This window comes from Gadus chalcogrammus, chromosome 8, assembly GCF_026213295.1.
Source record: "Gadus chalcogrammus isolate NIFS_2021 chromosome 8, NIFS_Gcha_1.0, whole genome shotgun sequence".
Lineage (NCBI taxonomy): Eukaryota > Metazoa > Chordata > Actinopteri > Gadiformes > Gadidae > Gadus > Gadus chalcogrammus.
Genome location: NC_079419.1, coordinates 17366678 through 17379572, shown reverse-complemented (window position 1 = coordinate 17379572; position 12895 = coordinate 17366678). Strand labels below are relative to the sequence as shown.

Genomic DNA, 12895 nt, shown 5'->3' with positions numbered 1-12895 from the left:
CGGGTGAATAATCCAGTTCCCGGCTGATTTCACCCTCTCCTGCTCCCTCTCCACTGCTTTCTGACTGCCATACATGCGTAAGGAGAATTTGTTAACTCCGGGCTGTAGCATGCTACTGAACTGCCGCTGCATGAAGGTGCTGCCCCCGGGCTCCCCATCGTCGGCGGCCGCCACGATTTGGGGTCCGTCCTCCGGCTTCTGGAAAGTGACCGAGTTCCGGGGCTGCTGGCTCGTTGTCGGGCCATGGAGCGAGGACGAGGTCTTCCGGCTGGGCGCGTTGGAGAAGGACACTTTGGAGTCCTTCTTCTCCGTGATACCGCTCGAGACGGGTGTGACGCCCGGGTTGGAGCTCTCTCCCCCCTGCCCCCCAGTGAGCGAGCCGCCCGGGGTGATGGAGCCGTCCATGCTGGCGCTGGTCGAGTTACAGGCGCCCCGTTTCCCGCCGCCGTCCTCGGCTCTCCCCAACCCTCCTGTCTGCCTCTCCTGCTTGGAGATGATCGAGCGCAGGCTCCCGGTGCCAGAGTCCCTTCTGCATTCTCCGTTTTTGTTGCATTTCATGCTGGAAATGGCAGCGACGTTACTACAACCATCACCCACTGTCGCGTGGAAAACCTCTAGCGCGACCTTTGAGCGCGACGCCTCCGTCCAGGATGCTCTTTTGCTCTTGCCGCGCCCAGCATCCTCGGGACAGGTTGTCTGGGTCTCCGCAGCTCTGAATAAAGCCGCTACGCTGGGCCGAGGGGCGACGGGGACGTCTTCTGCGTGCGCAAGGCCGGGCTCGCTGATGTTCGAGGCTCTCCTGGAGACCGTAGACGCGCACGCGGCTCCCCCTCCTGGCGTAAAGTTCTTCATTCTGATGCTGCCGCCGCCTCCTCCTCCACCGCCTGCGCCGCCGCCGCCGCCTCCGCCGCCTGCGCCGCCGCCGCCGCCACTCCCCCCGGCACGGCGCAGCCGCGGATGCTGAAACTTGGACTCTTCTTCCCCGTCCTCCGTCTCGTCCATGACGGCGCTGTTCGCCACCCCAGACTGCCTGACCGTCAGCGCGCCTTGGCTACCGGCACCAGCCGCCACCAACTCGAGGCAATTCTTGCTGCTGCTTCGTCTCCTCGTGCATCTGGAGGTGGTGGCGGTGGCCGCGTTGATGTGGTTATATCCACCGCCCTCCGCCGCCTTCTTCTTCATGGTCGAAGCCGGAACCGGTGAAACATGCCAAATTCAGCCGATTGTCTTTACCGCGATTCGAGACGTTGAGAAAGGACCTGGAGGTGTGCGAGGGAAGGAATAAGAGAGATGAAGTGAGAGGCGAGAGAGTGACAAAGAGAGGAGGGGGGGAGAGAGAGGTGAGAGTGAAAAGCAGACGTGACTTCTTTTTAAACTATTGCGTCTTCACTTTCAACAGGGTCACTGAGTTTACGAAGATCTTTGGTTAGTAACGTATCCTAAAAGCGTCGGAGGATGATCTATCGTAAATAATACGAAACGAGGCCTCTAATTATCTCTGATCTGGGTCGATAGACTGTATTGATGGAAGAACATATGATGTCATACATTTAGAGGGTGCCTTCAATGACATCCTCTCTGGGAAGTCACCCAGTGTCTGGCGCCCTCTAGTGGTCAAATTAGTCCCTCTGCCACCAACCAAAAGGTGAACGTGAGTTAGGAAGTCGGATGAGCTCGAACCCTGGCCAATGCAGTTAGTTGTTCAGGTTCAGGGGGGGTTATAGGTTCCTCATCCAATCGTTGACATGAACAAACGTAGTTCTGTCAATAAAAAGCCCATGACTAATTTATGTAAATGAAGGGGGCCACATGAATGTTATAATTTTAAGAAGGGATGACAGCATCCTCAGTGATAGAGGCTTAGCACATTTTATGTTGATAATGCAACTAAAATAACATTTTCAGTTCATGTTTCATTTCCTAAGAGTACCATAATCCTGTGGGAAAATGTTACCAAACTGCAGTCCTCATGCAGCAGGTTTCATCCTTTGACTTTGATAGGAAATCCTGGCGTGTCATGTCAATTTCCCTCTAGCCCTTCCTCCCTCCATTTCCCATACCCCCCCCCTTCCCTCATCTCCAACAACTGCAGCAGTAGCCGACTATGTCATTTGGGATTCTGCTATGATGCGCGTGGTAATTTTCCTGAAAAAGGAGAGCTCTTTTAGGTACACACATAACAAGGAATCAAACTGGAGTTTTAAATTCACCCCAAATGAGCAGTGTCTCTCTCACACACACATACAATGAGCATTTTGAACCATAATCAATTTAATTTTCCCATCAATTTCTAGGGCCTATTTGGTTATTTAAAAATAAAATATTGAAGAATCATGCGACACAACGTACAACTGAGGTTCAAGAGGAAAATAATGTGAATAATAGATTAATGTGATTACTGAAAGGAACATTTCCCTATCCTCCATCGTAGCTTGTGCTTTTCACCCTCTTAACCATGCAATAACTAAATATGTAGGCATGCATTGCCATCAGTCAATCTCATAATTATTGTTTGTACTTTTTTATTGTTCATTTACAAAACAAGTTGAAATTGTTTTTGAGTTGCAATTGGATGTTATATCAAATAAAATACACGGTATGGGATACACACATGGCCTGTTCCTGTCTGGCCCTTTGCTCCCTTAAGACTGCTTACTGGAGATCCTGTTGTTTGTGAAGAGGCTTTGGGTTATTTACCCTGTCAAGGTACTCTAAAACAATATTCCTACTGAATAAAATAATGTGAAAAAAGCATTTTTAAAAAATCCTAGCAGAACTAGTTTTGTTCAGTTAATAGCCACTGTCTTTGAAATGCATTAAAATGTTGTTCAAAATTAGAAAAAAGGTGCAAATAAATTAAATACAGTCAACTCACTCCATTATTGTTTCACATGAGATTTGGTAGGATACAATTCTGGACCATTTACGATCTAAAAAAGGAATATGTATTTACACATCTTCAAAATGCATTAACAGAATAGCAACATTTTATTAATTATAGAATGTCCCATCAATGTTCCAGCAAACCTCCAAAATCATCGTCATCATCATCATCATCATCATCATCTTCATTCACAGTAGGTGATGGTGTAGGTGGATCTGCCTCCCCAGAGTCCCAGCCCCACCTCTTCCCCAAACTCTTTAGCAACAGTAGCAGGAAGTGCACATGGCACGGACACTGCTTCAACGACCAATCTCAGTAAACTTCTCAGAGGAGGGAAAGTAAAAAAAGATGGATGCAGTCATGAAAGAAAAGTCCAAATGGGGTTATGGCCGTCCTTTCAGCCCCGCCCCCCTCAGCTCAAACCATCACGGAGCGACAACAAACTGTCTGAGGAACCTCAGCCGAGAAGAGTGGATGGTTCCTGCGTCCATAGCACCGTCTGGGGTGGGTGGTGAGGGCCGCAACTTGGAGGTAGAGTGGTGCGAGGTCCTACGAGTGGCTGCTGGCGTTCTCGTTGTTGGGCGAGCTGGAGGAGGAGGAGGAGGAGGAAGGGGAGAAGTTCATCCCTGATAAACCTGGGGGGTCTGTGGCCGTGTTCTGTCCACTGAGACTCTTTCTGCATACAGGACACGTGTCGTGCTAGAGGGAGAGAAACGGACGCGCAGGGAATATATCAGAAAGGTGAGTTCATCTGTTTAAAATATAAAGTGTATCTGAATACCAAATAGTTCACATTAGTGGTGGGATTTTTTAATGTATTTCTGTACCTGTTCTAGCCATGGTATTATACAGTCATTATGGAATAAATGATTGCATGGAAGCTGCCTAACGTTCTCCCCGACACTGTAGTCTTCTTTGCATACTGGACATTCTAAACCCGCACCTGGAAAAATTGAAAGAAATATGCATACAGAAATAAGTATGCACTATGCTGTTGATGGTATTGCTAAGGGTGGAATCTTTGTCTGGTTGATAATTCTTTGGAATGAAAGGTCATTTTTAGCAAATATCACAATCATGCAAATTGTATGTCATCTGTTATTCAAAGAATGTGTAGACATTATAGGTGCTGAGTGCCATCTCAATGGGTCACAACATGGGTTTGAGGCTGAGTTCAACCTCCCTGCTCAAGAAACATGCTAGTCATTTGAAAGAGCTGGCATGATTGTGTCTGAATCAAGAGGACTCACCCACATGCTCCGCCGTGACCCTGACGGTGGGTAAACTCTTGATCCTCTCTCTATCAGCGGGAGGGGGACCAGTGTTTTCAAACTGGTTCAATAACTACAAGGACACAAAAAGGTCAATCTAATAACTATCAACGTCATAATCACCCATTTGCTGTGAGGTTAAAGATAAAGGGCCATATTGTGCAAGATAAAGCTTCTCCGTAGCAATTTGCACCGAGGGACACTAAAAGGCCTGTACACCACTGTGCAGTTCTTCACTGAGGTGTAAAGGACACTCTTTCCTTCCCCCGACGTACCTGTGTAATAATAGCATCAAGCCCGTTAGCACCCCAGGCGTAGTCCATTGGATTGGAATGCAGCATTCCCCTACGAAAGAACAAGAAACTGAGAGGTCAGCGAAATGTGGAACATCTGGTGATCGACCAGTACATCATTTAGTCAACATCAAGGGGTCGTAACACTGGCACGTGCACCGTTTTGGAATGAGAAGTGACATGAAATACATAGCTGAAAGCTTAGTGGTTCTTACATACCATGGTCCCACTCCAATGTTTGTCATTGCCGTGGGTGCAATGATTCCGTTTACTAGCTGCTGAATAATTCTGCATGAAAGAATATATGAATCGTTAGGAAGCCGGCTTCACATCAACTACATCTACATTTACTTTGGCTTGGTAATAGAATATTCCATTCTATTACAGTTTAAATCTACAATCACTCTGAAGGGAAATCATGCAAGATATATAATTATTGTTATTCATTTTTTTACAGGCTTAACCCTATGACAAGTAGAAGGCTGACTTGGGGGAAGATAGAAGGGGGGGTACTTTTTATTATCATACAAAATTACCCAAAGAAATAATTGGTTCCTATGCTTAAAAAAGCATAACATCAACATACAACTCTACATGAATTCCTGGATGACTGTAATCAGAGAGGACGTTTCCCATCTTGCCGTAAACAGGTCAAGGCCAAGCTACAACATAAGCGCCCGTGTACAGCCCCCCCCCCCACCCTCCCCTGCACATACCACCACACAGCTGCCCACACACCGCCTCCAAGAATCCAACGATTGTGTCACTGCAGTAACAATAAGTGTGACTAATGCCAGCCGTGGTATGGTGGTATGGGGCATAAACACTGCGTGATGGTAGACGATGAAGCACCGAGAGGACAGCAGAGATCAATGTGCCCCAAGACACAATGTCAATCATAATATACAAATATCTGTCAAAAGCACTGCCATGGAAGTCACATGGGATGGCAGGCTCCTGGGGAAATGCATTGACCCATCCCATAGGTTTCTACATCTTAAATAGTTTTTTTCTTTGATAACGATAATAAAGATAGCCTTCTCTGCCATCGAGTAACAAGCATCAGGGACCAAACTGAAAGTAAGGAGCTTCGATTAGTGAAAGAACCATGTATACCAATTAAGAGTGAATGTATCGTGTCTGTATTTTTTCACAAAGATTTTTCTTTTGGTCTATTTTGTTCATCTTATTTCCAAAACAGTCAGTGTCTATCTCAACATTGCTGTGAGCCTATTTCCTGACCCCTATGCCTTCCAACAAAGGTTGATGGTTAATCGCAAAAAAAATACAATTTCATTGAACAAAGTGTTGCCTTGGCTGCACCCTCAGGAAGCAGCCTTGGCCTGTGAACTGCGACCCCTCCCGGAGGACCTGAACCCCAACGAGCTTCCTGAGCACCTGCCTGGAATCATCAAACATTGGGGCATTGGAAACCCACACACATGGCAGTGGAAAGACAGGGCCTGCCTCAGGACCCACTGCCCTCACATTCTTCCTCATGACCATAATGCTTTTTTTTTTTTTTATCTGGCTTACAAGCACAAGTCTTTACATTTCTAACCAATGAGGGAAACCGAAAATAAACAAATCCCCCTTGACTTTTAAACCACACCAAGTGAATGTCAAGGATGATCAAAAGTCAGTAAATAACCAGCACTACGGTTACAAAGGAGTAAACGCTTTTCACAGAGGTGTCCTCGGAGGTCAAGCTTAATATGAGCCTGCTACTTGCTAATACCAGGGCACAAGGGCATTAGTTAATGTGTTATATATTTTCACTAGTTTGATTCTACTCCCCAGGCCGCGCTGAATAAAGTGCAGCCCCATAATTTGTGCATTCAGCGACACCTGTCTTTGCCCTATGATGATGCCTCTGTGAAAAGGGTCTATTGCAATGTCCTTTATTCTTAATGTGAGCCGGAGCCGAGGGGTGAATGCTTGCGGCCGTCCAGAAGGAAGGAATCCAGAGGCAACATCAACATCGGCGTCTCTCACCCCTCTAGAGTAGGCACTCCTTCATGGCGCGTCCCCTGCCGTCGGGGCACGTGACGACCCCGTGGTTGTCGGGCACTATACCGTTGTCGTGAAGCCATCTCCCTTTCCCTCCAGTGCTCGGTTTCCCTGTTGTCCTCTGTAGGCAGGCCTGCTCGAAGATCAAAGTTATCATCAAATATTCCCAGGGCAAACTGACCATAGCCTGGGGGAAATGTGAATAGGTGCTGGTGGTGGTGGTCCATGTTCTGATGGAATAGAGGGACAGAAGGGATTATATTAAACTCAACGTTGGGAAACAAACATTGGAAAGGGTTTGGTGGGTTACAGTTTGGGGTTACACCGACCTCCAACATTGGTCTGTTTGGATCGCTGGTAGAAGTGGTGGATGTGGACCCATTTTCGACGCTATATGGAGGCAAGGTGTAGCAAATGGAAATCAAAGCTTCTGCAAACCATTACACATCTACAAAAAATAAGAACTTGCTTAATTTCCTTTGTGGGATTTGATACACTGTTAAATGTATGTGACACAAGGATAGTTTAACCGTTACCTTCTATCCTCTAGAAGTTCCTCAATAAAACCAGAATCACAACGTGGACAGGTGTAGTCCTACGACGAAAATACAGAAATATTACAAACAAATAATTGATACCATTAGGCTTTGTTTGACTGGGCTTGGCATCTATTCTCAACCAAACTTCATGAACATACTATGCTCAATTTTAAGTGCTGAAAGAATCTGGTTGAGTTATGTTAGAAAATCACAGTATGTGGTACAGTATGTGGTTCAATGGTGAATGACGACGTGAAGGACAAAATTTGACCCCCTTGACCCTACATTGGCATACAGGGCAAGCATAAAAGGATCTGGCACTGTCAAATTCAAGAAGGTTCCCGTAAATGGTTGAAGCAGGAAGGCTCTTGTGGACCCTACACATTAAATCACGCGAAGTTAACCATACATAATACGCTATAACGCTGCTTTATGAAAAGCTGATACTCTGCTACATGAAATATAAAATAGCAGTACGATTTATCCAATAAGCTGCCATGGTAATGGGACAGCCTGCTGAATTCAACCAGAGCATCAGAGTGTGACTGGCGTAAATCTGCCGTAGATCGTATCATTCCACATATCAAATGCACTCATTCAACAGGACTAATACAACTCAAACAACGACCGTTAAATAAGCGGTCAAATGGGGAACACCATTATTGTCGATATTGGCTAACCAGCGGGGCTAGCGGTAGAACAGCGACGCGTCGGTGTTCCTAAGGCTAGCTGCCTCAACACACCTCTTTACAGATCACACATCAAGGGTCACAGCTATTCTTATTTAACGTTTGTTCAACAGACCTATTGTCCCTGAGGACCTTACCGGTAGACGCGGACTGATCTCTAATGTACACCGGTGGCAAAAAAACCGGCAGGGCCGTGTTGGAGCTTCTGCCATTTCTGACACTCTGCGTGTGTATGTGGGGGTGAGACGGGTAGCAGTGAGGGACAACAACACACTCCGTGAGGAGGACGGGTTTAGCGGAACCGGAAGTTAGCTGCACTGTCGTACTCTTGGGATGGAAAGGCAGATAGCAGATAGCTACATTGGTGTTGCCCTCAGGAAGATTGATTAAATTGGTGGTTTCACGTCCTTGCTGCTAAGACCATGGAGTCTAGCGAAGCCGGTAGGTGATGGGGCTGAAATGTGTGGATCAGTTTGGATTTTACGCTGAATGCTACGATGTTAGCTGACTGGCTAAACTCGTACTCCTCCGCGACCTAATGTGCTCGTTTTTAGAACACGTAGTATGTGCATATCATAAACACGGGGGTTATTCACTTTTATTATATAGTTTCAGATTTTTAACGTTTCGTGTCTCCTCAGTGCCGACAAATATCTTGGCTACACGACTTGATGTGTATTATAGTTGTGTGGATGGACCAGAGCAGGGGTAGAAGTCTTAAAACGTAAGTTATATTGTATTCATAATGATTTTCTTGGCAGGACGTGGTGGAGGCTGGAAGAACAGGCCTATAAAAACACAGAAAAACAAAATGAGTTTGAACATCATACGACAAGAGGAGCTTATAGCTCAGAAGAAGAGGGAGATTGAAGCCAAAATGGCAGAACAGGCAAAGAAGAATGTGCAAACTCCGAGCAAGCCATTGCCTCAAAGGTACGCAATTTTGGTTTTACTATCCTACCTGTACTTATCCATTATGATTCACTATTCTCTTAGTACAGCGAAAATACAATTGCATTTATGATAACAACCTATTTATTATGAGTGCATTATCGAGATCATGTTTAATCCCTTCTGATTCTTTCAGTTTTCCTAGCTTTCAAGGGCCCAACTCAAACAAGTTTGTAAATGATGGAAGCTTTTTACAGCAGTTTATGAAGTTGCATAAGGACAAACCAAGCTCATCTGGTTAGTGCCATACACTTTGACCTACAACATGCAACAATACCTTGATATTGGTAGAAATAGCCGAAGCAAGAACATATTTTGTGTATGGATAGTGTGCAATTCCCACAGTTAATTATGTTTTTTTTAAGGTTCCAACAATGGTGAAACCAAAGGTGCTTCTAATCCAGCTGAATCACCAAATTCACAGCAGAAGAAAAGCATTCTCATTGGCAAACGCCCCGGCCTTGGCATCACTAGCATGCTCAACCAATTCAAAAACTACTCCCAGTCCAAGAAGAACCCTGTTCTCAGCCAGAGGCCTAGTGTATTCTGTTCACCAGATGGCGACGAGGATGAAGAAGAAGTGGAAGACTCAAACTTCCTGGAGATGAAAGGTAATTCAAGGCAGGGATTACTCATGACAACCAACCCATCTTGGAGAGGGACAGTTCACCCTGTGAACTCCATTTTGACATGCACATGCAAATGGTAATGATACTCATAGCCTGCTTAAAGTCTCTCCCCCAGAGGACCCAGACACCAGGCTCATTCTCGACAAGATGGCTTCTTTTGTGGCAGAAGGAGGTGCCGAGCTAGAGAGAAAAGCCAAGGAGGATTACAGAGACAATCCCGTTTTTTCGTAAGTCTGACCGTTTTTCTCACATATTTTAACGTCATGGGTCCAAAATCCCCTTTTAGTATTTTCGACTTTTACATGCCAGAGTGCAAAATATACACTGACCAACCAATGGTTTTACTGGAATATTTTTCCCTGCCAATCATTCAAATCAGTGATTATTTTAGACCCAATGGTCATAACAAATTTGTGGTCATTTTTTGTCTTCAAGGTTTTTATATGATACGAACAGCAGAGACTATCTTTACTACAGAAAGAGAGTTGCAGAATACAGAAAGAACTTGCCAAAACCCATTATGAAATCGCATACTGGTAAGTGGAATTTTGCTCTTTTGTGTACATCTGTGCACTCACGTTGTGGTATATAGCATCAATTTACACACTTTGCATTTTGAAAGGTTTCAGAAGATTCTCAGCTGAAATCATGCACCATCACACATCATCATTATTAGATGTAATGGTATCCATGTAATGCATTAGAAGATCATCCCTGGGCATTCCATATGTTACACCACAGCAGTAAAGCGTTTGCTCTGTGCAGTTCCCCATTCACCACCCGTGTTCCCCTGCTCCTCCCTCCTCTTCTTATCCCCTACTGGCTGTAGACTGGTGGTGTGTGAGGGCCAGTTGAGCACAGTACAGTTGTAGAGTGTGAGTTGAGCCCCAGTACTGATAGGCTGCTTAAAGTCTCCCCCCCAGTGGACGAGGAGACCCAGCAGGTGGCTGTGAAGCTGGCAAAGTATGTGGCAGAGGGTGGCCCCGAGGTGGAAGCCATTGCTGCGGAGCACAACCGAGACAACCCTGCATTCAGGTGAGTCTGTTTCCACATTTCAAAACGTTTTTGTGTGATTTCTTGCGTGTGTTATATTTATAATCTGTTGCGCGTCCACTTGCAGTTTCTTATATGACCACCAAAGCCCAGCCCATCACTTCTACAAGGAGAGAGTGGAGCAGTTTCGTCAGTCCAAGGTGGACCGGAGTTCTCCGGCGACAGCAGAGGTGCCGGAGTCGGTAGTCCAGCGACCGGCGGCCCCTCCTCTGTCAGCGGTCCCCCCGCCGCCACCACCAGTGCCCTACCCCTATGTCCCCAACCAAATGGGGTCCCCGCTGCTAACCCCCAAAACGGAGGCCTCGCCCCCACCTGTCAAACGAAAGCGGAAGAGTCGTTGGGGGTCTGAAGATGACAAAGTGGAGTTACCAATTCCTCTCAGCGCCATCAAACAGGAGGTCGACGTTCCAGATGCTAACACGCCCTCACTCTCTGGTACAGGAATATCTATTTAATATACATATATAACTACACTCCAAAAACTCTTCCCAAATATTCTGGTTATTAACTTGTAATGCAAAACAACAATTAACTACCGGATATAGCCTTAATCCTTACCGATTTGATTATTTACTTTTCATGTTCAAATATCATTTTGAACCTAAAATATGATTTCAATGTGTTTGTTTATGTTCCAGTGCAAGACCTAAAGGGGCTCGGATATAAGAAGGGGAAGCCTTTAGGGCTGGTAGGAGTGACAGAACTATCTGAGGACCAGAGGAAGCAGCTCAAAGAACAGCAAGAGGTATGACAGAATCGTACTTCGAGGGCGATAAAAAGATCTGAACATTCAGGGCACTTTTAATGAGATTTTTAATCCCAGATCTCCTTCGTGTCCTCACCATGTCCACCATCTCTCTGTATGATGTGTTCTTGTACTTCGTTCACAGATGCAAGAAATGTATGAAATGATAATGAAGCACAAGCGTGCAATGGCAGAGATGCAGATAATGTGGGAAAAGGCTCTGAGAGACCATCAGCACGAGTATGACAGCGATGAGGAGGTGGACCAACAGGAAGGTACCTGGGAACATCGCCTCCGCCAGATGGAAATGGAGAAAACGAGGGGTAAGACGGCCCTTCAACCAACACTATCTTTGTTCATTCAGAGCCCTCCAAGTTACCAATATAACGCAAGGCGGTTGACAAGGGTTTGATCATTATTTTTACATTTTTCCCAGAATGGGCCGAGTCTCTGACAGACATGGGGAAAGGGAAACACTTTATCGGTGACTTCCTGCCACCCGAGGAGTTGGAGAAATTCATGGAGACTTTCAAGGCGCTCAAGGCAAGTTTCTCTCTAACTTTCACACTTTGTATTTTTATTAACCATATTTTTGGCGCTAGTGTGGGCGTTAAGGTAAATCAAAAATGTTCATTCAAGGGGTGGCAGCCATGTTGGGTTAATCTACCAAATTTCTAGCTTATCTGATACAGAAAAGTCTGAGAACACATCCCACGCCAACTACAAACATCACAGAAATATGTGATATGTGAACGTTTCTTATGGTTTATGGCCCAGTATACCACCCCTGCCCAAATAAAATGTTATTATGAATAAATTGTAGTACACATCATCATTCTCCATTAATTGCAGGAGGGCCGAGATCCAGATTACTCGGAGTACAAGGAGTTCAAGCTGACCGTGGAGAATCTTGGTTTCCGAATGTTGATGAAGATGGGATGGCAGGAAGGGGATGGATTAGGTTCTGATGGACAGGGCATTAGGCAACCCGTTCATAGGTGGGTTCAAAGCTCTTCAAATGTGGCCTGTGACTCCATCTATAAAACATTTTATGATAAGTCAGATAATATACAAACTTTACAAAAATTGCTTCTAGGGGACAAACGGCTGTGGATGGAGCAGGATTTGGAGTGGACCGGCCGGCCGAGCTCAGGGGAAATGATGATGAATATGATGCCTTTAGAAAGAGGATGATGCTTGCCTATCGTTTCAGACCCAATCCACTGGTAACTACAATTCTCTGTTTATTTTATTGACTCAATAAAAATAAACCTTAAGCTTTTTCATATTGGATAGTTGCATTGAGATTGATTATAACAAAGTGCTTGTGTTTGTTTTACTTTATACTTATTTATCTTCTCTCCACAGAACAATCCTCGTAGACCCTACTACTGAGGTGTGTGTGTGTGTGTGTGTGTGTGTGTGTGTGTGTGTGTGTGTGTGTGTGTGTGTGTGTGTGTGTGTGTGTGTGTGTGTGTGTGTCCGTCCGAGTTCTCTTTAATACAGTTACGATTTTATCCATTTTAAGTTTGCAGTACTAAAACATTGCCCTGGACATGATTTTGTTTATCTCCCATTTTGTGGTAGAACTGTAAAACTGAGAACAGTCTCTTGTTGTTGCAAAATGATGAACCTATTTGTACTTTCAAAATAATTGACACAAGCCATTTCATGTGATGCTCCTCCTTTTTATTTTTAAATCTCCTTTCGTGTTTTGTTGCTTCAATATCACCACATGTTGATCATTTCACCTCTATTCTTCATTAAATGCTCCAATAGAACAATGTAATAAAACTCACTCAAAATAAATGTGTTGCTGATGATTCTATGG

General features: G+C 45.1%; 3 protein-coding genes across 3 annotated transcripts in view; 1 reads left to right on the top strand and 2 right to left on the bottom strand.

Moving 5' to 3' along the window:
• LOC130387898 (potassium/sodium hyperpolarization-activated cyclic nucleotide-gated channel 2-like) overlaps nt 1-1185 on the bottom strand; it is a gene marked incomplete at its 5' end in the record, with an annotated part of 10288 nt that extends 9103 nt beyond the window's left edge. Inside the window, 2 exons of the mRNA XM_056597192.1 lie at nt 1-869; nt 912-1185. The exon at nt 1-869 is cut by the window's left edge and continues 14 nt beyond it. Coding sequence (XP_056453167.1) covers nt 1-869; nt 912-1185 — 1143 coding nt within the window. The remainder of the gene's footprint in view (nt 870-911) is intronic.
• Nucleotides 1186-2443: 1258 nt separating this feature from the next.
• Nucleotides 2444-7992, bottom strand: rnf126 (ring finger protein 126). Its single transcript, XM_056596683.1, has 9 exons — nt 7824-7992; nt 6995-7053; nt 6788-6848; nt 6444-6688; nt 4668-4736; nt 4431-4500; nt 4135-4228; nt 3712-3827; nt 2444-3583 (listed from the first exon to the last, which is right to left on the bottom strand). The coding sequence occupies exons 1-9, from the start codon at nt 7896-7898 to the stop codon at nt 3434-3436; spliced, it is 939 nt and encodes a 312-aa protein (XP_056452658.1). The 5' UTR covers nt 7899-7992; the 3' UTR covers nt 2444-3433.
• On the top strand, nt 7897-12885 carry sugp1 (SURP and G patch domain containing 1). Its single transcript, XM_056596656.1, has 14 exons — nt 7897-8127; nt 8448-8619; nt 8774-8874; nt 9003-9248; nt 9370-9493; nt 9702-9802; nt 10178-10301; nt 10387-10754; nt 10958-11064; nt 11210-11387; nt 11501-11607; nt 11917-12062; nt 12161-12290; nt 12433-12885. Exons 1-14 carry the CDS (start codon nt 8109-8111, stop codon nt 12457-12459), a joined length of 1950 nt encoding a protein of 649 aa, XP_056452631.1. The 5' UTR covers nt 7897-8108; the 3' UTR covers nt 12460-12885.
• Nucleotides 12886-12895: the final 10 nt, after the last annotated feature.